This window comes from Cervus elaphus, chromosome 1 (assembly GCF_910594005.1).
Source record: "Cervus elaphus chromosome 1, mCerEla1.1, whole genome shotgun sequence".
Classification (NCBI taxonomy): Eukaryota; Metazoa; Chordata; class Mammalia; order Artiodactyla; family Cervidae; genus Cervus; species Cervus elaphus.
The window spans coordinates 42,659,075-42,685,825 of NC_057815.1; the positions used below are offsets into that span (position 1 = coordinate 42,659,075).

General features: G+C 42.0%; 1 protein-coding gene and 1 long non-coding RNA gene across 3 annotated transcripts; both read right to left on the reverse strand.

The window, feature by feature from the left end:
- Nucleotides 1-292: 292 nt before the first annotated feature.
- LOC122692634 lies at nucleotides 293-21,018 on the reverse strand. Of its 2 annotated transcripts, none has more exons than XR_006340695.1 (3): nucleotides 20,921-21,018; nucleotides 2,353-2,404; nucleotides 293-427 (listed from the first exon to the last, which is right to left on the reverse strand). It is a non-coding gene; the product is annotated as an uncharacterized LOC122692634 (long non-coding RNA). The 2 variants fall into 2 exon arrangements; XR_006340696.1 differs by lacking the exon at nucleotides 20,921-21,018 and adding an exon at nucleotides 2,735-2,863.
- Nucleotides 18,297-18,693, reverse strand: LOC122692620 (cytochrome c oxidase assembly factor 5-like). The gene has a single exon (XM_043900396.1). The coding sequence runs from the start codon at nucleotides 18,656-18,658 to the stop codon at nucleotides 18,434-18,436; it is 225 nt and encodes a 74-aa protein (XP_043756331.1). The 5' UTR covers nucleotides 18,659-18,693; the 3' UTR covers nucleotides 18,297-18,433.
- Nucleotides 21,019-26,751: the final 5,733 nt, after the last annotated feature.

The window sequence follows — 26,751 nt, forward strand, 5'->3', positions numbered from 1 at the left end:
ATCTTTTATACCACATGTGTACGTGTCCAAACCCACCACCCCAAATCCCTTGAGGCTTACAAAGGAAGGGTAAATACAATCACAATAACCCCGTCATTCACGTGTTATGTGTTCAAACAGTTAATAATCAATAAGCCCGCGGTTACATTCCAACCAGTTAATAACCGATAAGCCTGTGGTTACATGCCGATAGATACTGTCCGGAGGCAGGGGTGATTAGTGTCTGTTTTCTCTTAGGCGATGAGTAACCTGGATATGATCTTCAAGGTTCCCCTGTCTGGAGGGGGTCTCATCCTTCCATTGTCGTTCCCACAGGCACTAAGCAGAGTTCAGAGTCCACTGGAGAGGCGGCCGAGCACGATCAGCACGGACAGGCCTCAGACTGAGTCCAGGCCCTATGAATTCTTTCTTCACTAGTAACAAGAAACTGCAAATGACCAAGACTTTAATATTTATTCCTCTCAATTTTATCTGGAGAAGCAAAACCTCTATGAGAGAAAATGTAATTTAGAAGAATAACTGAAAAAGAACCCTGCTGTACTAGATTCATTCTTATGTTCATCTCTATACCTTTTTCAAACTGTTTCTTTCCTCTAACATTCCTTCTCTGCTGCTTCTCACCCATTCACACCCTTTCTTTTCTTTTAGGGTGATGTGAGTGATCATATAATTTGTTGTCCAAACTAGAACAGTTTTGAGAGTAAAACTGGCATAGTTGATATTTTCACTGGAAAAACAGGCATACACCAGGACTTTTCCAGGGACACTGAAATGTAACCCTGTTTTAAACTCTCATGTCCTCAGTTTCCACCTTAATAAAGTGAGGGGTTTGGAACAAGTGACTTTTAAGGACCCTCCCAGTCTGCTCTTTCTTTTTTTGGCTGCTTCAGGTCTTAGTTGCAGCATTTGGGATCTAGTTTCCTGACCAGGGGTTGAATCCCAGCCCCCTGCATTTGAAGTTTAGAGTCTTAGCCACTAGACCACCAGGGAAGTTCTGACCCTTCCAGTCTTAACCTTCGAAGAGTCTACTGTTCTGATTTAAAGTGCTTCATCCATGAAATTCAGTCTTACTCAGAAAACCTCAGATGCCACAAGGTCTCAGAACCACTCTTTCCCATCACAGATCTGCTGAATGCTGAGAAGTGGCCAGGGTGCTGAGTTAGTGAAGGCAGTTCAGTCTCTCTGCCCCGCCCCCTCCACTTCCCATGGAGGTCTGATGCCCGCAAGGGAACGAGCTGGTTGGACTCGTCTGCTCAGAAGCGTTTCTGCGTAAAAAGGGCAGATCCACTGCTTGTCCAGGCAAACAGGATATGAGTCTTCCCTGCTAAGTAAGAGACTAAAAGAGAAAGCACACCTGACCAGTCCCTTGGGGGATTCCCCACCCCACCCCACCCAACCCCAGCTTCCCTCAGAAGACTGGAGAAAAGTATCAGCAATGTTCCTGTTTTTTTTCTTCCCAAATGTCCCTGTGTTTACACCCTCTCAGTGTCAGTTGGAGAAGGAAATGGCAACCCACTCCAGTACTCTTGCCTGGAAAATCCCATGGACAGAGGAGCCTGGTAGGCTAGAGTCCATGGGGTCACAAAGAGTCGGACACGACTGAGCAACTAAACTAAACTAAACTAGTGTCAGCATCTGCTGAGTTATAGTAGCAGGAACCAGAGGAAATGGGATTGTCAAAGAAAAACAGCAAAAATGACCATTTAAAACTGTCAAGTGCAAGCTCTTACTCTAAGGATACTAACATTATTCCAACGTTTCTAGAAGGATTCTTAGCATCTTGATCCACAATTTTTTTTAGATCCTTAATAACGGCAAATCATCACACTTTTGAGAGCTAGTTTAATCCTCTGACACATAAATCAAATCCAAAAATCATGAGAAAGTGAGCAACTAAATGCCGCTAATTATAAAATTGGGAGAATGAAGATCTTGTGAAGTGTATGTACTCCCTAAGGATCCTTTCAAAGACAAAAAACTCTGGAACCATTTTGTGCAGAACTATGATAAGGAGATCATCTCTTCTAGAGTTTAACATTGCCCCTATAGTTACTGAGCTGAACATAGACCATAAGGGGGAGGACTTCCCTGGAGGGCCAATGGTTAGAACTCCACCCTTCAAATAGAGGGGCTGCAGGTTTGATCCCTGGTTGGGCACTTAGGATCCCACATGCTACATGCAGAAGGCCAAAAAATTTAAAAAAAAAAAAATGTTAAGGGGCACTTTCCTTTTCACAGAATAAGGCCTTTTATGATCTGGCCCCACCAACTATCCAGCCCCACCTCCCCACTTTTCAGGTTCCTTGAAACTTATTCTTGGCCATGGCAAACTAACTATATGTGTGCTCTTACCTTCATGTACATATATCTGTGGGCTTTCCTGGTGGCTCAGGCAGTAAAGAATCTGCAATGCAAGAGACACAAGGTCAATCTCTGGGTAGAGAAGATCCCCTGGAGAAGGAAATGGCAACCCACTCCAGTATTCTTGCTTGGAAAACCCCGTGGACAGAGGAGCCTGGCTATTCCCCGGCTGAGATACAGTCTATGGGGTTGCAAAGAGTTGGACACAGTGAGCGATTAACACATAGACACACACATGTATCTGTACTTGCTATTCTGTCTGCTTTGTCCACCTGATGAATTCTTACTTGCCTTTCAAATTTAATCTCACATTCTTTGAAGCCTTCCCTAACTCCTGGAGCCAGAATTAATAGTTCTTTACACCTTGTAATACCTTTATTATAGCCCTTGCTGCACTGTGCCATCCTTTCTTGTTTACATGTCAGTCTCCACTCTAGTCTGAGTCCCTTGAGGACAGGTCCAGGTCTTTTCACCTCTGTATCCTCAGCACCTACAACTTCTAGGCACATGGTAGAAGCTCAATGTACATTTGCTAAAGGGGTGACTGCATAACAGGAGAGGTTCCTGTGGGCTCCACATCTCAGCAAAGGGACGCGATATGGAGCGCCCCCTGGTGGAACCCAAAGAAGCTCCAGGGTAAAGACCTAAAACAGTTCCAGTTTTAACTTTGCTTATTTTTGTATCTCACTAAAGATCCCAGGTGGCGCTAGTCGTGAGGAACCTGACTGCCAATGCGGGAGATGCAAGAGATGCGGTTCGATCCCTGGATTGGGAAGATCCCTTGGAGAAGTAAATAGCAACCCACTCCAGTATTCTTGCCTGGAGAATCCCACGGACAGAGGAATCTGGTGGGCTACAGTCCATGGGGTCTCAAAGAGTCGGACACCACTGAAAGCGACTTAGCACACAAAGATCCCTGGGTCGGGAAGATCTCCTGGAGAAGGAAATGGCAACCCGCTCCGGTATTCCTGCCTGGGAAATCTCTTAGACAGAAGAGCCTGATGGGCTACAGTCCATAGATCCCATAGAGTTCACACACCCACACAAAGATCATCTTCATGACTGAAAACTACACACTAATCAACAGTTTTCCACCTTACACTGTTTTCAGCCTAGGAGCTATCATGAAAGGAGGGGAGCAACTATAGTCTATAATATATAGTAGATTCTATTTGAAAATATATAATGTAATAAATTATAATTGTCAGGTTATGTCTCCTACTTTTATTCATTCATTCTACGTCTTAATTATTGAGTGAATGATTCAACCTAGAGTTCTGAAACAGAATTTGGAATGTACTCTTTCACTCATTTATTTAATAAATAATGATTTGATTAAAGAAATTGAGTCTACGCTGAAGGATCACCTGATATATGTCCCACACTGGGCTGAAGAAACATTAGAAGATGCCTTAGCCAGCTTTAAGAAATTCAGATAGTTGATACTAGAACCTTCCATCTGCAAAGCACTGTGCAAAGCATTTGAAGACATTGCATCCTTTAATTCTCAATATTCTTTTTAACAGATGAAGATAATGAGGATGGTGATATGAAGGGATTTGCCTAGCTATCCAGCTCAGTCTCCCTATAAAGTATGTGGAAGAATCAGGGCCCAGTCTGGGAATTCTGTATTTAAATCCAAAACTTTTCCCATGGGTTTCTCACAAAGCCCCACAGAGTCAAAGGCAATTTCTTTTCTAGCTTTTTACTACAGAGAATTTCAAACACATACAACAGTATGCAAAATGGTATAACGACCCCTAGGTACCTATCACCCAGCTCCAATTATAAGCAACCCACGGTCAACTTTGTCGCATTTATACCTTGACCTACCCATCCAATCTTATTTTTAACAAATTGAAGAAATCATACCATTTCACCCCTAAATGTAATTTCAATGCCATTGTCACACATAAAAAGAATGAACATTTGCTAAATATTATATATCTAGTGTTAAAATTTCCAATTATACCATAAATGTTTTAAATGTTTTTATAGTTTATCTCTTTTTTTTTTTTTTTTTTGGCTGTGCCACACAGCTTCTGGGATCTTAATTCCCCATCCAAGAATCGAACCTGCCCCTCAAATGGAAGTGCAGAGTCTTAACCACTAGACCACCAGGGGAGTCCCTTCAGTTTACATATTTGAATTAGGATCCAAATAATGTGCAAAATTTGCAATTGATCTATATATTTCCTAAGTCTCTTTTAATCTATATGTTCCTCTTTATCCCTTTTTCTATTTCCTTGCAAGTTACATTTAAAGAAACTGGGTCACTTGTCTCTGGATTTTTCCACAGTCTGAATTTTTGGCTTGCGTTGCTATGATGTTGTATAATATATTCCTCTGTATTTCCTATAAATTGCTATCGGATTTAGAGCAATGATTCTCAACCTTTAGTGGGCATCAGAGTCTCTTCTGAATGGTTTGTCAAAACAGATTGCTGAACCTCACCTTGAGAGTTTCTGTTTCTGGTCTGAGGCAAGTCATGAAATTTCACATTTCTAACAGGTTGTCAGCTGATGCTGACCGCACCTAAGAGTCACACTGTAGACTTGACCAAGCCTCAGTCAGATTCAGAGTTGACTCTACCTCATAGGTGACATGGTGTTCTTCCTGTCCTTTTTTGGTGATGTTAGCAGTCTGTGAGACTCAGTGTCTAGAACCACCCCTTCATTAGGTATTACAAAACAATGAGTTCTAATTCTAACGTTCCTGCTTCATTTACTAGCCTGGCTACTTCTAGGAAGAGAATTTCCCTCCTCTACAAAATGACTACCCACTGGGCTAATTCGTACAGGAAAAAGACCAGTTTTGAGTACAACAGCTAGTTCACTAGTATCATCCAATGGTTACCATTTAGAGATTTTTGTGTATGTGTTTGTTGGTAGGTCATTATAAACTCATGGTGTTAAACGTATTCAATGCATTGCAAACATCATTCCCAGGTGGCACTAGTGGTAAAGAACCCACCAGCCAGTTCAGGAGACATGAGAGACAGGGGTTCGATCCCTGGGTCAAGAAGATCCCCTGGAGGCAGGCATAGCAACCCGCTCCAGTATTCTTGCCTGGAAAATCCTATGGACAGAGGAGACTGGCGGCTACAGTCCATGGGGTCACAAAGAGTCAGAAATGACCAAAGCGATTTAGCATGCACGTACAAACATCAACAACCTCAGCTATGCAGATGATACCATTCCAATGGCAGAAAGTGAAGAAGAACTAAAGAACCTCTTGATGAGGGTGAATGAGGAGAGTGAAAAGATACACAGGTAGAACCCATAGCTGCCTATCATGGTAACTGGCAAGCTACAGCTGCAGCCTGGAATTCTTGCCCTTGTGTTCCTGCAACAGTGTGTGTGTGTGTGTGTGTGTGTGCAAAGTTGCTTCAGTCATGTCCAACTCTTTGCAACCTATGGACTGTAACCCGCCAGGCTCCTCTGTCCATGGGATTCCATACAAGAATCCTGGACTGGGTTGCCATGCCCTCTTCCAGGGGATCTTTCCAACCCAGGGATCGAACCCATCTCTTATATCTCTTGCATTGACAGCCAGGTTCTTTACCACTAATGCCACCTGAGAAGCCTACAAAGGAATATAGGAGAGGGAAAAGTCTTCCTTGAAGCACAAGCTGGAATCAGGATTGCAGGGAGAAATATCAATAACCTCAGATATGCAGATGATACGACTCTAATGGCAGAAAGTGAACAGGAATTAAAGAGCCTCTTGATGAAAATGAAAGCAGAGAGTGAAAAAGCTGGCTTACAGCTCAACACTCATAAACTATGATCATGGCATCTGGTCCCATCACTTCATGACAAATAGATGGGGAAACAATGGAAATAGTGATGGACTTTATTTCCTTGGGCTCCAAAATCACTGTGGATGGTGACTGCAGTTATGAAATTAATATGCTTACTCTTCAGAAGAAAAACTATGACAAACCTCAGTTCAGTTCAGTAGCTCAGTCGTGTCTGACTCTGCAACCCCATGGACTGCAGGACACTAGGCCTCCCTGTTCATCACCAACTCCCAGAGTTTACTCAAATTCATGTCCATTGAGTTGGTGATGCCATCCAACCATCTCATCCTCTGTCGTCCCCTTCTCCTCCCACCTTCAATCTTTCCCAGCATCAGGGTCTTTTCCAATGAGTCAGTTCTCACATCAGGTGATAAAAGTATTGGAGTTTCAACTTCAACATCAGTCCTTCTGATGAATATTCAGGACTGATCTCCTTTAGGATGGACTGGATGGATCTCCTTGCAGTCCAAGGGCCTCTCAAGAGTCTTCTCCAACACCACAGTTCAAAAGCATCAGTTCTTCAGTGCTCAGCTTTCTTTATAGTCCAACTCTCACATCCATACATGATCACTGGAAAAACCATAGCCTTGACTAGACGGAACTTTGTTGGCAAAGCAATGTCTCTGCTTTTTAATATGCTCTCTAGGTTGGTCATAACTTTCCTTCCAAGGAGCAAGCGTCTTTAAATTTCATGGCTGCAGTCACTATCTGCAGTGATTCTGGAGCCCAAGAAAATAAAGTCTGTCACTGTTTCCACTGTTTCCCCAACTATTAGCCATGAAGTGATGGGACCAGATGCCATGATCTTAGTTTTCTGAATGTTGAGTTTTAAGCCAACTTTTTCACTCTCCTCTTTTGCTTTCATCAAGAGGCTCTTTAGTTCTTCTTCACTTTCTGCCATAAGGATGATGTCATCTACATATCTGAGGTTATTAATATTTCTCCCGGCAAACTTGATTCCAGCTTGTTCTTCATCCAGCCCAGCATTTCTCATGATGTACTCTGCATATAAGTTAAATAAGAGTGGCAACAATATACATCCTTGATGTACTCCTTTCCTGATTTGGAACCAGTCTGTTGTTCCATGTCCAGTTCTAACTGTTGCTTCTTGACCTGCATACAGATTTCTCAGGAGGCAGGTCAGGTGGTCTGGTATTCCCATCTCTTTCAGAATTTTCCACAGTTTGTTGTGATCTACACTGTCAAAGGCTTTGGCATAGTCAATAAAGCAGAAGTAGATGTTTTTCTGGGACTCTCTTGCTTTTTTGATGATCCAGCAGATGTTGGCAATTTGATCTCTGGTTCCTCTGTCTTTTCTCAATCCAACTTGAACATCTGGAAGTTCACATACTGTTGAAGCCTTGCTTGGAGAATTTTGAGTATTACTTTGCTAGCGTGTGAGATGAGTGCAATTGTGTGGTAGTTTGAGCATTCTTTGGCGTTGCCTTTCTTAGGGATTGGAATGAAAACTGACCTTTTCCAGTCCTGTGGCCACTGCTGAGTTTTCCAAATTTGCTGGCATATTGAGTGCAGCACTTTCACAGCATCATCTTTTAGGATTTGAAATAGCTCAACTGGAATTCTATCACCTCCATTAGCTTTGTTCATAGTAATGCTTTCTAAGGCCCACTTGACTTCACATTCCAGGATGTCTGGCTGTAGGTGAGTGAGCACACTGTCATGACTATCTGGGTCATGAAGATCTTTTTTGTACAGTCCTTCTGTGTATTCTTGCCACCTCTTCTTAATATCTTCTGTTTCTGTTAGGTCCATACCATTTCTGTCCTTTATTGTGCCCATCTTTGCATGAAGTGTTCCCTTGGTATCTCTAATTTTCTTGAAGAGCTCTCTAGTCTTTCCCAATCTATTGTTTTCCTGTATTTCTTTCCATTGCTCACTAAGGAAGGCTTTCTTATCTCTCCTTGTTCTTTGGAACTGAAGAGATCTCTAGTCTTTCCCAATCTACTGTTTTCCTATATTTCTTTCCATTGATCACTAAGGAAGGCTTTCTTATCTCTCCTTGTTCTTTGGAACTGAAGAGATCTCTAGTCTTTCCCAATCTATTGTTTTCCTGTATTTCTTTCCATTGATCACTAAGGAAGGCTTTCTTATCTCTCCTTGTTCTTTGGAACTCTGCATTCAGATGGGTTTATCTTTCCTTTTTCCTTTGCCTTTCGCTTCTCTTTTTTTCATAGCTGTTTGTTAGGCCTCCTCAGACAACCATTTTGCCTTTTGCATTTCTTTTTCTTGTGGATGGTCTTGATCTTTGCCTACTGCACAATGTCATGAACCTCCATCCATAGTTCTTCAGGCACTCTGTCTATCAGATCTAATCCCTTGAATCTATTTGTCACTTTCACTGTATAGTCATAAGGGATTTTATTTAGGTCATACCTGAATGGTCTAGTGGTTTTTCCCTACTTTCTTCAATTTAAGTCTGAATTTGGCAATAAGGAGTTCATGGTCTAAGCCACAGTCAGCTCCCAGTCTTGTTTTGCTGACTGTATAAACAGTCCATCTTTGGCTGCAAAGAATATAATCAATCTGATTTGGGTACTGACCATCTGGCAATGTCCATGTGTAGAATCTTCTCTTATATTTAATAGGGTGTTTGCTATGACCTGAGTCAAATTCACCCATTCCAGTCCATTTTAGTTCGCTGATTCCTAGAATGTGGACATTCACTCTTGCCATTTCCTGTTTGACCACTTCCAATTTGGCTTGATTCATGGACCTAACATTCCACGTTCCTATGCAATATTGCTCTTTACAGCATCAGACCTTGCTTCCAGCACCAGTCACATCCACAAATGGGTATTGTTTTTGCTTTGGCTCCATCCCTTCATTCTTTCTGGAGTTATTTCTCCACTGATCTCCAGTAGCATATTGGGCACCTACCAACCTGGGGAGTTCCTCTTTCAGTATCCTATCATTTTGCCTATCATACTGTTCATTATGTCTACTACTGTGGGCAGGAATCCCTTAGAAGAAATGGAGTAGCCATCATGGTCAACAAAAGAGTCTGAAATGCAGTACTTGGATGCAATCTCAAAAATGACGGAATGATCTCTGTTCATTTCCAAGGCAAACCATTCAATATCATGGTACTCCAAGTCTATGCCCCAACCAGTAATGCTGAAGAAGCTGAAGTTGAACGGTTCTATGAAGACCTACAAGACCTTTTAGAACTAACATCCAAAAAAGACATCCTTTTCATTATAGGGGACTGGAATGCAAAAGTAGGAAGTCAAGAAACACCTGGAGTAACAGGCAAATTTGGCCTTGGAGTACGGAATGAAGCAGGACAAAGGCTAATAGAGTTTTGCCAAAAGAACACACTGGTCATAGCAAACACCCTCTTCCAACAACACTAGAGAATACTCTACACATGCACATCACCAGATGGTCAACACTGAAATCAGACTGATTATATTCTTTGCAGCCAAAGATGGAGAAGCCCTATATAGTCAGCAAAAACAAGACCGGAATCTGACTGTGGCTCAGAACATGAACTCCTTATTGCCAAATTCAGACTTAAATTGAAGAAAGTGGGGAAAACCACTAGACCATTCAGGTATGACCAAAATCAAATCCCTTATGACTATACAGTGGAAGTGAGAAATAGATTTAAGGGACTCGATCTGATAGACAGAGTGCCTGATGAACTATGGACTGAGGTTCATGACATTGTACAGGAGACAGGGATCAAGACCATCCCTATGGAAAAGAAATGCAAAAAGGCAAAATGGTTGTCTGAGGAGGCCTTACAAATAGCTGTGAAAAGAAGAGAAGCAAAAAGAAAAGGAGAAAAGGAAAGATATTCCCATTTGAATGCAGAGTTCCAAAGAATAGCAAGGAGAGATAAGAAAGCCTTCCTTAGTGATCATTGCAAAGAAATAGAGGGAAACAGAATGGGAAAGACTAGAGATCTCTTCAAGAAAATTAGAGATACCAAGGGAACATTTCATGCAAAGATGGGTTTGATAAAGGACAGAAATGGCATGGACCCAACAGAAGCAGAAGATATTAAGAAGAGGTGGCAAGAATACACAGAAGGACTGTACAAAAAAGGTCTTCATGACCCAGATAATCACAACAGTGTGATCACTCACCTGGAGCCAGACATCCTGGGATGTGAAGTCAGGTGGGCCTTAAAAAGCATCACTACAAACAAAGCTAGTGGAGGTGATAGAATTCCAGTTGAGCTATTTCAAATCCTGAAAGATGATGCTGTGAAAGTGCTGCACTCAATATGCCAGTAAATTTGGAAAACTCAGCAGTGGCCACAGGACTGGAAAAGGTCTGTTTTCATTCCAATCCCTAAGAAAGGCAATCCCAAAGAATGCTCAAACTACCACACAATTGCACTCATCTCACATGCTAGTAAAGTAATGCTCAAAATTCTCCAAGCCAGGCTTCAGCAATACGTGAACTGTGAACTTCCAGATGTTCAAGCTGGTTTTAGAAAAGACAGAGGAACCAGAGATCAAATTGCCAACATCTGCTGGATCACTGAAAAAGCAAGAGAGTTCCAGAAAAACATCTATTTCTGCTTTATTGACTATGCCAAAGCCTTTGACTGTGTGGATCACAATAAACTGTGGAAAATTCTGAAAGAGATGGGAATACCAGACCACCTGACCTGCCTCTTGAGAATCCTATATGCAGGCCAGGAAGCAACAGTTAGAACTGGACATGGAACAACAGACTGGTTCCAAATAGGAAAAGGAGTAGGTCAAGGCTGTATATTGTCACCCTGCTTATTTAACTTTCATATGCAGAGTACATCATGAGAAATGCTGGGCTAGAAGAAGCACAAGCTGGAATCAAGATTGCTGGGAGAAATATCAATAACCTCAGATATGCAGATGACACCACCCTTATGGCAGAAAGTGAAGAGGAACTAAAAAGAGGAGAGTGAAGAAGTTGGCTTAAAGCTCAACATTCAGAAAACTAAGATCATGGCATCTGGTCCCATCACTTCATGGGAAATAGATGCGGAAACAGAGGAAGCAGTGTTTTATTTTGGGGGGGCTCCAAAATCACTACAGATGGTGATTGCAGCCATGAAATTAAAAGACGCTTACTCCTTGGAAGGAAAGTTATGACCAACCTAGAGAGCATATTAAAAAGCAGAGACATTGCTTTGCCAACAAAGGTCCGTCTAGTCAAGGCTATGGTTTTTCCAGTGGTCATGTATGGATGTGAGAGTTGGACTGTGAAGAAAGCTGAATACTGAAAAATTGATGCTTTTGAACTGTGGTGTTGGAGAAGACTCTTGAGAGTCCCTTGGACTGCAAGGAGATCCAACAAGTCCATCCTAAAAGAAATCAATCCTGAATATTCATTGGAAGGACTGATGTTGAAGCTGAAACTCCAATACTTTGGCTACCTCATGCGAAGATTTGACTCATTGGAAAAGACCCTGATGCTGGGAGGGATTGGGGGCGGGAGGAGAAGGGGATGACAGAGGATGAGATGGCTAGATGGCATCACCGACTCAGTGGACATGAGTTTGAGTAAACTCCAGGAGTTTGTGATGGACAGGGAGGCCTGGCGTGCTGCGATTCATGGGGTCACAAAGAGTCGGACATGACTGAGTGACTGAACTCACTAACTGAACTGACTTGCTATGAACAATGTGTCTCTTCGCAAAACTCTGTTAGCCTTTGCCCTGCTTCATTCTGTACTCCAAAGCCAACTTTGCCTGTTACTCCAGGTATTTCTTGACTTCCTACTTTTGCATTCCAATCCTCTATAATGAAAAGGACATCTTTTTTGGGTGTTAGTTCTAGAAGGTCTTGTAGGTCTTCATAGAACCGTTCAGCTTCTTCAGTATTATTGATCGGGGCATAGACTTGGATTACTGTGATATTGAATGGTTTGCCTTGGAAATGAACAAACTTAGACAGTGTATTAAAAAGAAGAGACATTACTTTGCCAACAAAGGTCTCTATAGTCAAAGCTATGGTTTTTCTAGTATTCATATGGGAATGTGAGAGCTGGACAGTAAAAAAGGCCGAGCGCCAAAGAACTGACACTTTCAAACTGTGGTGCTGGAAAAGACTCTTTAGAGTCACCTGGACAGCTAGGAGATCAAACCAGTCAGTCCTGAAAGAAATCAACCCTGAATATTCATGGAAAGGACTGATTCTAAGGCTGAAACTCCAATACTCTGGCCACCTGATGTGAAGAACTGACTCATTGGAAAAGACCCTGATGCTGGGAAAGATTGAAGGCAGGAGGAGAAGGGGACAACAGAGGACAAGATGGTTGGGTGGCATCATCAGTTCAATGGACATGAATTTGAGCAAACTCTGGGAGATGATAAAGGACAGGGAAGGTTAGCATGCTGCAGTCCATGGGGTCGCAGAGTCAGACAGGACTGAGCCCCTGAACAACAAGAACAACAGCAACAGAAAGTCTTCCTTGATACTCTTAGGTTCCCTGGCTAGGTCTGAAAATTAAACTAACAAGGATTCATAGAAGAAAACCTACATATTGATTTAATGCAACTTTTGCACTACGTGGGAGATTTCATAAGGAAACGAAGACTCAAAGAAGTAGACTTGAGTACTTTTTGCTGAGTTTGGTGAAGAGTGGCCCTTTGTGGGGACTCCGCTATTGGTTCAGTGGTTAAGAGACCACCTTGTAGTGCCTAGGCGTGGGTTCAACCTCTGATTGGAAATCTCAGCTCCCACATGCTACAGAGCAACAATGCCTACACCCCATAATGAGAGAGTTCACACACCTCAGTGAGAGATCTCTCATACCACAACTAATACTTGAGGCAGCTAACTAAGTAAAAATTTTAATACAGGAAAGAGTGGACCATTGTGGGGCAATAATATTTTGAGGAGTATAAGGTCATTGTACATTACACTGGGGGAAACTTTCTGGATCTTTGGAGATAAGAACGTTCCTTTCCTCTAGGCAGTGGGAAGGCACCCAGAAAGAGCCCGCCAGTGTTCTACCTTAATGTCTAGGTTTCTGAGATAGAATTCTGTTTTACGTCATTTTTAGTCACCTCTTTAAAGTGTTCAGAAAATCAGGAGCTCATAAATGCATTCTGCCGCATTGATGCTTTAGTAAATTGGGAACATTGACATAACTACCAGGCCACCTAAACCTGTTACACAGGGTAGCAGCTCTGATTTGATTCAAGTTATTACCGTGTACATTTGCACCACATAGCCATTTTGCTGGGTTGGATATGTGCACTTTCTACCCTGGAATGAGATTTATAAACTTTTCTTCTTGGTTTTGCATCATGCTCTAAGGGATGTTTTTGGGTTGGCTGAACACCCTACAACAGAGGAGAAAGCCTTTTGGTTTGGCAGATGCCTCAGAAGGAAAAGGGCTAAAAATTGATGACAGATACCTGGTGGGAGGGTCAGAAGATAACCTTGCTGAAGTGTTGTTATCCTTTTGTTTACCCAAGACTAATCTTGGGCTTCTCCATTCATCGACTTTGTTGACCCTCTTCTTACTCCCCCTGAAGGTTTAAGTTCAACCACAGTCTGTCAACTCTTCAGTTTCAGTAAAATCTTTTGTTTCTGGTTCATTATAACAAGAAATTGTTCTCTCAAATTAAAAAAAAAAAGTATTAGTTTCTACTGAACAGCAAAGTGAATCAGTTATACATGTATGTATATCTACTCTTTTTTAGATTCTTTTCCATGAAATGTTTTTAATTGATTTAATACACCAAATGAATCAAGGGTATTCATTTTATCTGTAAGCCATTCTGCTCTGTGATCTCTGGGATTGTTTGTATATAGCATCTTAGGACTTCCTAGGTGGCGCTCATGGTAAGGAATCTGCCTGCCAATGCAGGAGACACAGGAGATACAGGTTTGATGCCTGGATCCGGAAGATCTCCTGGAGGAGGAAATGGCAACCCACTCCAGTATTCTTGCCTGGAGAATCCCATGGACAGAGGAGCCTGGCCAGCTACAGTCCAAGGAGTTGCAGTCGGACACAACTGAGAGACAGAGCATGCACATATCAGGAGGCCATGATAACATGAGGGTAATTTCTTACATGACAGTCTTTTTGACACATATGACAAGATGTTCCAGCCTCATCTTGTCTATTTCTTGCCCAAATCTGAAATCATCCACAAATCTTCAAGTATTTTTGATTACTTCTAGTGGGAAATCATTTTTTAGGCCTACGTACCTAGGCATTAGGTATACTTAATGCTACTAGATTGGTAAATTGTTTTGAATTAGGTACTGTTTTATGTTATATAGGCTTCTCAGTCCTTCCATTAAAATGAATAATTTAAAGTTAAATATGCAAGCTCAGATCTGAATCTACTTTTTATACCATCAACTCTCAACTGGTTCAATTTCACAAATAAATGGGGTAAAACACGACAGACTTAGCACACATGTGGTACTTATCCCCTTTGACTTCTGAAACCCTGCTAAAATGGCACATACCCATAAAAGACAAGGTGAATATGAAGATAATAGCAGATAGGAAGTGGAACAAAGTTTAGAAGCTGAAAAACCAGTAAATGGGTGGCAAATCACTTATCATGCCCCCCCAAAATTAAATTTCTTCCAGAGTATTGAAGAAATAAAATACTACTTAAGTCATTCATCGAGGCCAGCATAACCCCCACCATACAAAAATCAAAGACACTATAACAAAGAAATTTCAAGCCTAATTCACTAATGAAAATGAAGAAAAAATTTTTTAAAAAAAGAAAATAAAGAAAAAATCCTAAACAAAATATTAGCAAATTGAATCCAACCAAGTTTAAAAAAAGAAGAAGAGAGAGAAAGAGGGAGGGAAGGAGGAAGGAAGGAAGGAAGGAACCACTACAAAATAGGATTTATCTAGTCATATGGGCAGACCATTCTAGATGGCTATTCTCTTGCTCTCTGTGCATCTGTTGGACCAGTCCCTGCTTCAGTGTCACGACTATCCAATCCTCTTAATTGTAGGGCTTAATTAGTCCCTAGTAACTGAACTCACCTCGTGTCAGTTTCCCTATAAACAGTGGCCTCCTTCTCCCACCACCCCCCTCACCCCTGCAAGCAGTAAAACCTGCTGTGTTCTTCTCACCATTTGCTGCACATGGTGGGATGTGGCTCCAAGTCTGTTTTCATAAGACCCCCTGTCCAATAAACCACTGATGTCACTGTCTCCAGGCTGTTTCTTTGGTCTCAAGGCCAGGCAACTACAAGGTTTGCCAGCCTGTGGGGTGCAGCCCAACATCAGTTACATAACAATGGTTTAATATTAGAAAACCTACAAATGTAATTCACCACATAAACAGATTAAGAGAAAAACCACATGAGCATCTCAATAGAAGCAGAAAAGGCATGAATAAAATCCCATGCCTGTGCAGGATAAAAACTCTTCGTAAATTGGAAGAAGATAGGAATTCCTTAATCTGATAAACAGTAACTACTAAAATCCTTCAGCAAGTATCATCCTAACAGCAGATTCACTTCCAAATTAAGCACTGAAAAGAATGCTCAGTGTCCCTATTTTTATTCCATGTTGTATCAGAGACCCTACCCAGCACAGTACAACAAGGAAGACAAATTAGAAGCTTACAGAGCAAAAGAAAAAAAAAAAAGAACTAAAGCTGTAATTGTTTGCAGATGACACAATTTTCCACAATACCAAAACAAAATATAAACAAATGATTAGGAACAACAGAATTTAGCAATGAAACAGGTGTAAGATTAATATACATACTATTAGGAAACACTTCTATACCCCAACAATTAACTAAAAACAGCTTAAAAAAGACTTTAGAGTATAATCTCTAAAAATATTGAATTGAATACTACATAGTACACCTGAAACTATTATTTTAAATCAACTATACTTCCATTTAAAAAAAGATACCACCTACCACAGTCTCAGGGTATATTCAACAAAAATCTAACTCCACAAAAATATGACCTAGATAGAGGAAATTATAAAACATTCTTAAGAGGCATTTTGGGGCTTCCCTGGTGGCTCAGCAGTAAAGAATATGCCTGCAACACAAGAGACACAGGTTTGATCCCTAGGTTGGGAAGAATCCCTAGAGAAGGAAATGTATTCACTCATGCACTTCAGTATTCTTGCCTGGGAAATCCCATGGACAAGTGAGACTGGTGGGCTATGGTCTATGGGGTCGTAAGAGTTGGACATGCCTTAGCGACTAAACCACCACCACCAAGAGACATTTCAAAATAAATAAATGGAAAGCTATAGCATGTTCATGTATTCAAAGACTTAATATTATAAAAATACCAATTCTCCCCAAATTGATCTATAAATTTATTTCATTTTCTAACAAAATTCTGGAAGGGTTTTTCATGAAACTATTAATGACTCCAAATTTATATGAAAAAGTAAAAGGCCCAGAATAGGACACTTCTGAAAAGAACAGGGATATCACCTCACATCCATCAGGATGGCTATCATCAGAAAGACCACAAGTGACAAATGGTTGGAAAGGATGTGGAGAAAAAAGAACTCTTGTACACTGTTGGTGGGAATATATATTGGTGTAGCCACTGTGGGGAAAAGTATGGAGGTTTCTCAAAAAACTAAAAATAAAACTACAGTATAATCCAGAAATTCCACTCCTGGGTATATACTGAAGAAAATGAAAACATTAATTTGAAAAGATACATGCACCCCAGTGTTCATAGCAGCATTATTTACAATAGCCAAGATAAGGAAGCAACTTAAGTGTCCATCAATGGATGAATGGATAAAAGAGATGCAGCATATGTATGCAATGGAGTACTACTCAGGCATAAAAAAGGATAAAATTTTGCCGTTTGTAACAACATGGATGGACATGGAGGGTATTATGCTCAGTGAAAAAGTCAGAGAGAGATGAATAATGTATGTTATCACTTATATGTAGAATCTAAAAAAAAACAAACTAGTCAATATAACAAACAAGAAACAGGCTCACAGATATAGAAAACAAACTAGTGGCTACTAGTGAGGAAGGGGCAAGGTAGAGAGGTATGATATGGATAGGGGATAAAGAAGTACAAACTGCTTATGGCTGATTCATATCAATGTATGACAAAACCCACTGAAATGTTGTGAAGTAATTAGCCTCCAACTAATAAATAAATAAATTAATTAATTAATTAAAAAAAAAAAAGAAGAAGTACAAACTGCTACGTATAAAGTAAATAAGCCATAAGGATATACCATAGAACATAGGGCATATAGCCAATATTTTATAATAACTGTAAATGGAATATAACCTTTAAAAATTGTGAATCACTATGTTGCACACATAAAATTCATGTAATATTGTTAGTCAACTCTACCTCAATTTTTAAAAAGAGAGAAAACAATAACGATGAAGTGGTATTGATGTAGGGATGGAAAAATTAACTGGTGAAACAATCATAGCCCATTAGTTAGACCTTTACACATATGAAACTTTGGTATATAATACAGGTAACATGTTAAAAAAGTGGGGAAAGGACAGACTATTAAAAATGTGGAGCTTGGGCTTCCCTGGTGGTCCAGTGGTTAAGAATCTGCCTTTCAATGCAAGGGACACCAGTTCAATCCCTGGTCTGGGAAGATCTCACATAACGCAGGGCAACTAAGCCCATGCATGGCAACTACTGAGCCTATGGGCCCTAGAGCCTGTGCTCTGCAATTAGAGGAGCCACCACATTGAGAAGCCTGAGCACCGCAACTAGAGGGTAGCCCCCACTCATCACAACTAGAGAAAGCCTGCAGGCAGCAATGCTGCATGCTGCAACCCAGCGCAGCCAAAATCAATCAATCATTTTTTTTTTCACCAAGCAGTCAAACACAATTTATTTTGGAACTAAATAGTACAATCGGAATAAAAGAAAGTTTTAGCCTACACCTTCCAGATGGATATTTTCTCATCAGGCTGCATGCTGATTCTCACAGTCCCACCCCTGGCCTCCACAGTATTGACAAAGGATGCACAGATTGTGTCATCTGGTTGAGAAGTCAGTGGAAACTAACAATCTTTCCATTCCCTGTGCTTCAGAACAATTCTTAAAACACATCTACTATGTTCTCAGCTCACAACCATTCAATTAAATTTTTATTCTAAGAATAACTTAGGGCAAGAGAATCATTTATACCTACTGAAAACCAGAACTCATCCATTTTCTTGTTTCATGGAGGAAAAAACTGGTCCACCTGAACAGATGTAACAAGAAGTATGTTTCTTATTTTGGCTTCTCTGGTTTAATGACCAGAGTCCTTTGTTGTTTTCATCTTGGTTTCAACATAGTATCAATATCGTTTTCTTCCCCTGAATCTTGACCTGGCATCCAGCATTGATCTCTTACACTCAAAAAATGAGGATTTCAAAGCTTTGCACTTTGCTGCCTTCAGACACTGCGGAGGGGATTTTCCTTCTTTGAGCACGCAATCAGATTGCAGCAGACACACGCCCAGATCCTCCTTCACGCCCGCGCTCACGCAGCCCTCCGGCTTGTCCTCGTAATACCGGGGCATGACTGCGTCTCCAGCTGGCCGCGGCCTCCACCCTCTCCTTCCGAGACGGCCCAGACTCCTCGGGATGCCCAATAAATAAATTTTTTTAAATATGGAGCTTGGGACTTCCCTGGTGGTCCAGTGCTAAGACTTGGTAATTCTAATACAGAGGACTGGGGTTCAATCAGAGAAGTCAGAATATTCAGAAATAAAGGAAAATAGTCAAGCAAAACAATGATAGTTTAGCTACTAAACAAGGTCAAGGACCTTTAGTTCCTCTTCAAGGGCTATAGATAATATTCTGTACCATATCCTTTGAGCTGTTTTGCAGATACTGAAACCACCACCAGGTGGAAAGAGTTAACCGTATGTTACCCACAGCACACAGGCCCCAGACTGGTTGAAACCAGAAGGTTGATGATGTTGACTCCCAGTAACCTCACTACCAGCAAAACAGAAGAATGTCCACAACCTGATCACATACCCCACAATCTCCCTCCCTCACCTTGTCTTTTAAAACATTTCCCTGAAAGCCACCAGGGGGTTCAGGTCTTTTAAGCATCAGCTGCCTGACTTCTTGCTTGACCCTGAGCAGTGAACACTGTACTGTACTTCCCCACAAGCCAGTGTCAGCAGGCTGGCTCTACTCAGCACGGGCGAGCAGACACAAGTTTGATTCAGTAACACTAAGACCTTTGTTACACCAGCTGCCTACCTATTCCTTCAGCAAAGTGTTGGACAGGGAAACACTATTTTACAGGACACAGTATTTTACAGTGGTCTAGAAGAGAGAAGACAAGTAAAAGGCATTTATAATGAGTGCTGTGTTGAGGAGTATTGCCTAACCTAATTTTTTGTTTGGGGTTCAAGGCACGCTACCCAGAGGCTGATGCATCTTGTTGAAATCTGAAGCCTGAGTATGAGCTGACCTAGATGAGGGTGAATTTTCTAGGCAGAAAACCCAAGAATAAGTAGAGGCTTGGAAGTAAGAAAAATAAAAAGCATGAAGTGGTTAGGCATCCATTAATAATTTAGTACAGCAAAGGCATGAAAAAGGAGGAGAAAGAAACAGAAGGCTAGATAAAGCTGGAAAGAGAATCAGGGACAAAATTCCTTCCCCACTTCCACCACCATCCCTGGCTTTATAATTATCCTGAGAATGATGAGTGTTTCAAACTTCAAGAAGCAGTGTGACAAAATCACACTTTTTAGTATATTTTAACTTCACGCTCACTGTCTTACAGAGAATGGATTGGTCGGATCAAGCGTGGAGGCAGAAAGACCACCATTGCAATAACTGAGTGAGACTCAAAAGATTAATCCAATCCTCCTCCTCCTGTTCCCCAGCCTGAAGGGTTCTCTAGACTGGCAATGAAAGGGGGCCACTGCATGACTTCAAAAACACAGACAATAAAAGTGAAAAATAGGTAAATTGGACTATATCAAAATTTAAAGCTGTGCATCCAGTTTCACAACAGCACGAAAAGGCAGCCTATGGAATGGGAGAAAATATCTGCAAATCCTATGTCTGATAAGGACTAGAATATATAAACAACTACAGCTTTTTTTAAAAGCCCAATTAAAAATTGAGCAAACAGATTTGCCTGGTGGTCCATTGGTTAAGAATTGCCTGGCAATGCAGGGAACACAATTTCAATCCCTGGTCTGGGAAGATCCCACATGTCGCAGAGCAACTAAGCCCATGCACCACAACTATTGAACTTGTGCTCTGGAGCCCCGGAGCCACAGCTACTGAGCCCATGTGTCACAACTTCTGAGCCCATGTGTCACAACTACTGAAGCCTGCATGCCCTAGAGCCGGGGCTCTGCAGCAAGAGAATCCACAGCAATGAGAAGCCGGAGCACCAAAACTACACAGTGGCCCCCACTTGCCACAGCTAGAGTAAAGTCTGCACAGCAGCAAAGACCCAGCACAGCCAAAAATAAATAAATAAAATGTATAATAAAATAGCTTTTAAAAAATGAGCAAAGGACTTGAATGGACATTTCTCCCAAGAAGATATAAAGTGTCCAACAAGCCGGTGAAAAGATACTCAACATCACTAATTATCAAGGAAAGGTAAATCAAAACTACAATGAGATACCACTTCATACCCTATCACCTTAATGGTCTGGGAGCAAGTGACAAGCATGAAGACAGAACATGAAATCTGGTGCAATGGGTCAGGGGACCTGCAGCCTCTGTTGGACAGAGGTGCAGAGCCCACTCTGAGTCCAGCTTTTATTCCTAAGTGCAGACTACAAGAATTGCTTTAATCTTACCTTTCTCAAGACATACGCTGTTTTAATAATGTACTCCTAAATGTCATGGATGACACTGACATGGTCCAGATCCCCTTGGTTTTTACCTGAGGCTGTTCCCTTCCGGGCTAGTCTCGGGAGCAAGCAGCAAGTGCGTAGGCAGCGTTCATGCCTGGCGCTGATCCGGTGTTCCAAAGTCCATGCTTTCATGATCCCGGTCATGTTCCCTTCTGGATCTGGCCTTGGGGTTTGTAACAAGGCTATTATTCTAAGGAAAACATGAAAGATAATCATAAGCATAGTTTCTTAATATATGCTGTTTTTCCAGATTCTACTTCTATGGAATTTCTCAAGGCTGGGAAAGTACATTATTAGAAATTCCCACTACAATAGACATTAGGATGACTATTATCAAAAGAACAGAAAGCAAGTGCTGATAAAGATGTGGAGAAATTGGAACCTTACACACTGTTGGAGAGAATGTAAAATGGTGCAACTGCTGGGGAAAATGATATATGAGATCTTAAAAAAAAATTAAATATATAATTACCATATGATCCATCAATTCCACTTCTAGGTACAGACACAAAAGAATTGAAAGCAGTGTCTTGAAGAGAGATTTGAATACCCATGTTCACAGCAGCATTATTCGTAGTAGCCAAAAGGGTGAAAGCAACCCAAGAGACCATCAGCAGATGAATAGCTACACAAAACACAGTATATACATAGAATAATTATTCAGTCTAAATCTTGAGGACGTTATGCTAATGAATTAAGCTAGTTCCAAAGAAGCAAATACTATGTGATTTCACTTAAATGAGAAAGTCAAATTCATAGAGACAGACAGCAGAATGGCGGTTGTCATGCGCTGAAGAGAGGAGGAAATGGGGAGTTGTTGTTTAATGAATATAGAGTTTCTGTTTTGCAAGATGAAAAGATTTTGGGGACTGGCTGCACAATACAAATGTACTTAACACTACTGAACTGTTCACTTAAAAGTAGTTAAGATGGGGACTTCCCTGGTAGTCCAGTGGTTACGACTCCATTTCAGTACTTCCACTGAAAGGGGTATGGATTCAATCTCTGTTCAGGGAACTAAGATCCCGCATGCCTCATCCCCAACCCCCCCCCCCAAAAAAAAGTTAAGATGGTAAATTTTATGTTATGTGTGTTTACCATAAATTTTTAAATTAATCCTCAAAAATAAAAAATGAGAATACTGCTTAGGGACTGCAAATTTACTAGAACAGAGATGGAGACCATTTGGGAAGCCAGAGGGAAGAACAGACCTAAGAGACTCCCAGGAAACAGAGTGGAGTCCTAGGCTGGTCTAGTGGCTGTAGCGCAGGCTGAATGAGGGCAGAGTTCAGGAAAGTAGAGACATTTCATGCCGAGCATTCAGTTCAGTTTAGTCACTCAGTCGTGCCTGACTCTTTGCGACCCCATGGACTGCAGCATGCCAGGCCTCCTTGTCCGTCACCAACTCCCAGAGTTTACTCAAACTCATGACCATTGAGTTGGTGATGCCATCAAATCATCTCATCCTCTGTCGTCCCCTTCTCCTCCCACCTTCAATCTTTCCCAGCATCAGGGTCTTTTCCAATGAGTCAATTCTTCACATCAGGTGGCCAAAGTATTGGAGTTTCAACTTCAGCATCAGTCCTTCCAATGAATATTCAGGACTGATCTCCTTTAGGATGGACTGGTTGGATCTCCTTGCAGTCCAAGGGCCTCTCAAGAGTCTTCTCCAACACCACAGTTCAAAAGTATCAATTCTTCAGCGCTCAGCTTTCTTTATAGTCCAACTCTCACATCCATACATGATCACTGGAAAAACCATAGCCTTGACTAGATGGACCTTTGTTGACAAAGCAATGTCTCTGCTTTTTAAGTTGCTGTCTAAGTTGGTCATAACTTTTCTTCCAAGGAGTCTTTTAATTTCATGGCTGCAGTCATTATCTGCAGTGATTTTGGAGCATTCATGTGACCACATTACTGATTTCCTAGTCAATTGCTGCCTCCTCCTGTTCAGTTTGAGAGGGAACTGGAGACTGGGTTCTATAAACACAGATGGAAGAAAGCTCTTAAATGGTAATTCTCAATTAAGGTGGTACTGTTCTCTAGAGGGTATTTTGGAAATGTGTGTGGTTGTTTGTGTGGGATGCTAGAGGACTATAGCCAACCAAATGCTGGCATCTTGCCATGCAGAGAACAGGTCAGCAAAACAAAAAAATTGTCCTACATATGATTTTCCAATGGCCCAAGGGATGTAGCAGTTGGCAGTAAGCAAAAAAATAATTCACTCTCCCAGCAGGATGAATCTCTCCTTATCATCAGGAGGAGTCAGGGCTGCAGGGAGCAGGGAGAATACATGTAGAAACCAAGGGCTCACAGCCTGAGAAGGCCACGCCAACCTGGGGCTCAGGCTCCCCAAGCTATGTCTTCCCTTGGGTCAGCAAAAGTGCTATTAACATCTAAGGCCAGGAACAGTATAGAATGAGTAACAAAGAAGGGAGATTATGACGATCAGATGGGGCCCCCAGAACAGCTATAGTGGGGCCATAACTCTTCTCTCACAAGCTTCTCCAGAAAAAAGATCAACCAGAATCCTGAAAAGGTTGATTAAAGAATGGCGTGAAATTATTATACAGCAAGTGGGTTTAAGCAGGCCAAGGGATGACCTGCATGGATGCTGGTGATGCTGCCCACGTTCCCCCTTGAGGACCACTTACTCACCCATCTGCTGGGATTGTGTCCTCTAGGAGCTCACAGCGGAGCCCTCTCACAGAAGGCAAAAAAATAATTCACTCACTCCGCTGAGCCTTGTTCTCAGCGGAAGCAGCTGCAACACCCGAGTTCACACCTCTCTGGAAACAGTTCATACTGAAAACTAGATGATATGCCTATGGCCTCAATTCAGGACTCCTCTGATGGGTCACCCTGTTAACAAGTCCAAGCTTGTACCACTCATTGCACGCATGCATGCATGCTAAGTCACTTCCAACTCTCCACAACCCTATGTACTGTAGGTTTCTCTGTCCATGGGCTTCTCCAGGCAAGAATATGGAGTGGGTTGCCATGCCCTCCTCCAGGGGATCTTCCTGACCCAAGGATCGAACCCACATCTCTTAAGTCTCCCGCATTGGCAAACGGGTTCTTTACCACTAGTGCCACCTCGAGTGTGTGTGTTAGTTGCTTAGTTGTGTCCAACTCTTTGCAACTCCATGGACTGTAGCTACCAGGTTCCTCTGTCCATGAACTTCTCCAGGCAAGACTACTGGAGTGGGTTGCCATTTCCTTCTCCGGGGGAACTTCCCAACCCAGGGATTGAACCTGGTTCTCCCGCATTGCAGGCAGATTCTTTACCATCTGAGCCACCAGAAAGAAATCAGAAAGCCACCTCATGATAGACCAATAAATCGAGAGAGGAGTTATGGAAGCAAGGAATAGCTATTTCATTGGAAAATCCGTTAAGACTGAGAAGATGGCAGGTTAGCGTCCCAAAGAACCATCTTCCCAGAGTTAGAATTCAGGCTTCTTTTATACTGAAAGGGGAGGGTGTAAAGTCCTGGTTCCAGCCAGACTCGGGAGAGATTGTGTTAATTTCTTCCTGCCTGCAGTCATTCACAGGTGAACCTGGTCAGGATGTTTCCTATGAGCGGAACAAAGTTATGTCGTGTTAACTCTCATTACCTGGGAGGCAAGGTTCCCACCAGTGAGCCGTTATGTATAATTTAACTTGTGGGTAACATCCCTTTAGTGATTAACTCATTATAGACTATGAGACTCTTTGCTATTGCAATACAACCCTAGCCTGGAGTCTCCCCTTGGCTTGGCTGAACTCTCACTCTCGTCCCCCTTCTCCCCTGGCCAATCCCACTTCCTTCCCTAACCAGAGCTGTTGCTGCGCTTCCCTCTGTGAGCCACCTGCGCACAAATCGCCATCGCAGTTTGCTTCCCAGAGAACCCACATGATGACAACTCACGTTTATAGATAAGAAGGTAACCACCAGAAAGACAGTTAAGTTGAAAGTGGTTTTCTCTAGGGAGGGGAATAAGGCCAAGGCAAGGTGAGTCAGGAGACGGTTGTATGTATTCTTCTGCGCTCTTTTCCTTTGTTCGTTAACGTGCATGTATTACTTCCACGATTAATTCTTTCATTTAAAAATTTTTAAAGAATTTGATGCTGTCATCCTCCTGTTTTAAACTCTTCAATCACTTCCCACTACCCTTAAAATAATCCTTAAGAATCTTTTGGGATGAACTGGGAGAGTAGCACTGACAGATGTACACTACCATATGTAAAATAGATAGCTAGTGGGAAGCTGCTATATAGCACAGGGCAGCCTGGCCCTCTGTGATGACCTAGAGGGGCGGCAGGCCCCCGGGGGCGGGGGCGGGGGCGGGGGGGGGGGGCGATGTATGTGTACATACAGCCGATTCACTTCATTGTACAGCAGAAACTAACACAACATTGTAAGCGATCATCCTCCAATTACAAAACTGTTTAAAAAGAATCTTTAACAAGGCTTGCAAATCCCTCTCCATCTGGCCCCCGTTGAGTTTTCAGTTCCATTTCTTACCTCTGCTACTTGCCTTTCTGAGTTTCCGGTTTCTTGAATGGGTCTCTTTTCCTCATCCCCAGGCCCCAAACATTCTGCTCCCTCTGTCTGGAATACTTTCCTTGTGCTCCCCCCATCCTGGCTCACTCCAGGCCTCCAGCAGGTTTCAGCTTAGATGTTACGCTCAGAAAGCAGACCTTCCCTACCCCCAGACTACATTAGGCCTCGCTTCTATCACTCCCACAGCCCCTGTATTTCTTATTTCTCAGCATCAATCTCCTGAAATAATCAGCTTAAGGTCCACATTTCCTTTCATCCTCCATGAGGACTATCTATCTTGTGACTGTTCTATTACTAGCACCCAGCACATACTACAGCCGAGTAGATATCAAATATTTACTAAATCAATGAATTTCACCAAAATACTTTGAGGCTCCCAGCTCTGTAATCTGTGACAACTTAGATAACCTATCTGAGCCCCAGTTGACTCAAGCATAAAATGAGGATGAAAATAATACCTATCTCAGAGGGTCATTTTTTGCTTGTTTTGAGGCCACGCCCTAACCCTAACGTCTACCGTGTTGTTGCTGTTTAATTGATAAGTCACATCCGACTCTTGCTGACCCCATGGACTATAGTTGGCCAGGCTCCTCTGTCCATGGGATTTCCCAGGCAAGAATACTAGAATGGGTTGCCAATTCTTTCTTCAAGAGTTCTTCCTGACCCAGGGATGGAGCCCACATCTTCTGTATTGGCAAGCAGATTCTTTACCACTGAGCCATCAGGGAAACCCTAATATCTACTGTAAAAGTTTATTTTTTTGTTTGTCTGTGTTTGTTTGTTTTGATGCCATGCCACTTAGGATGTGGAATCTTAGCTCCTGACCAGGGATCAATCCTGTGCCCCTGTATTGGGAGTACAGAGTCTTAACCACTGGACTGCCAAGGAAGTCCTTAGAGAACTGTTGGTTAAAGCCCTTAGCACAGTGCCTGGCACTGGGTAAGCATTTGGTTAATGCATGCTCAAAAATTAAGAAAGACCATAACCGTTGACACTCACATCAGCAGATTCTATGACTGTCACTCTTTACCCTTTCCAAGGCTGAATATTACATTTTTAAAATATTTTTGTAAACATTATAGGCAAAAAAGAATGGCATCTCATGGATTTAAATCAACATATATTTTCAAACCAACAGCTTGCCCCAAGCCACGTATGCCATAAAGAAAGCAACTCTTGGGTGCTCCTCTTTCTTCCTATCACAGCTTGTGTGGTGGGGAGGGGTATCTG

Coding starts and splice junctions, on each gene's coding strand:
- LOC122692620 (XM_043900396.1), bottom strand. CDS start 18,658: ATGCCCCGGTATTACGAGGACAAGCCGGAGGGCTGCGTGAGCGCGGGC.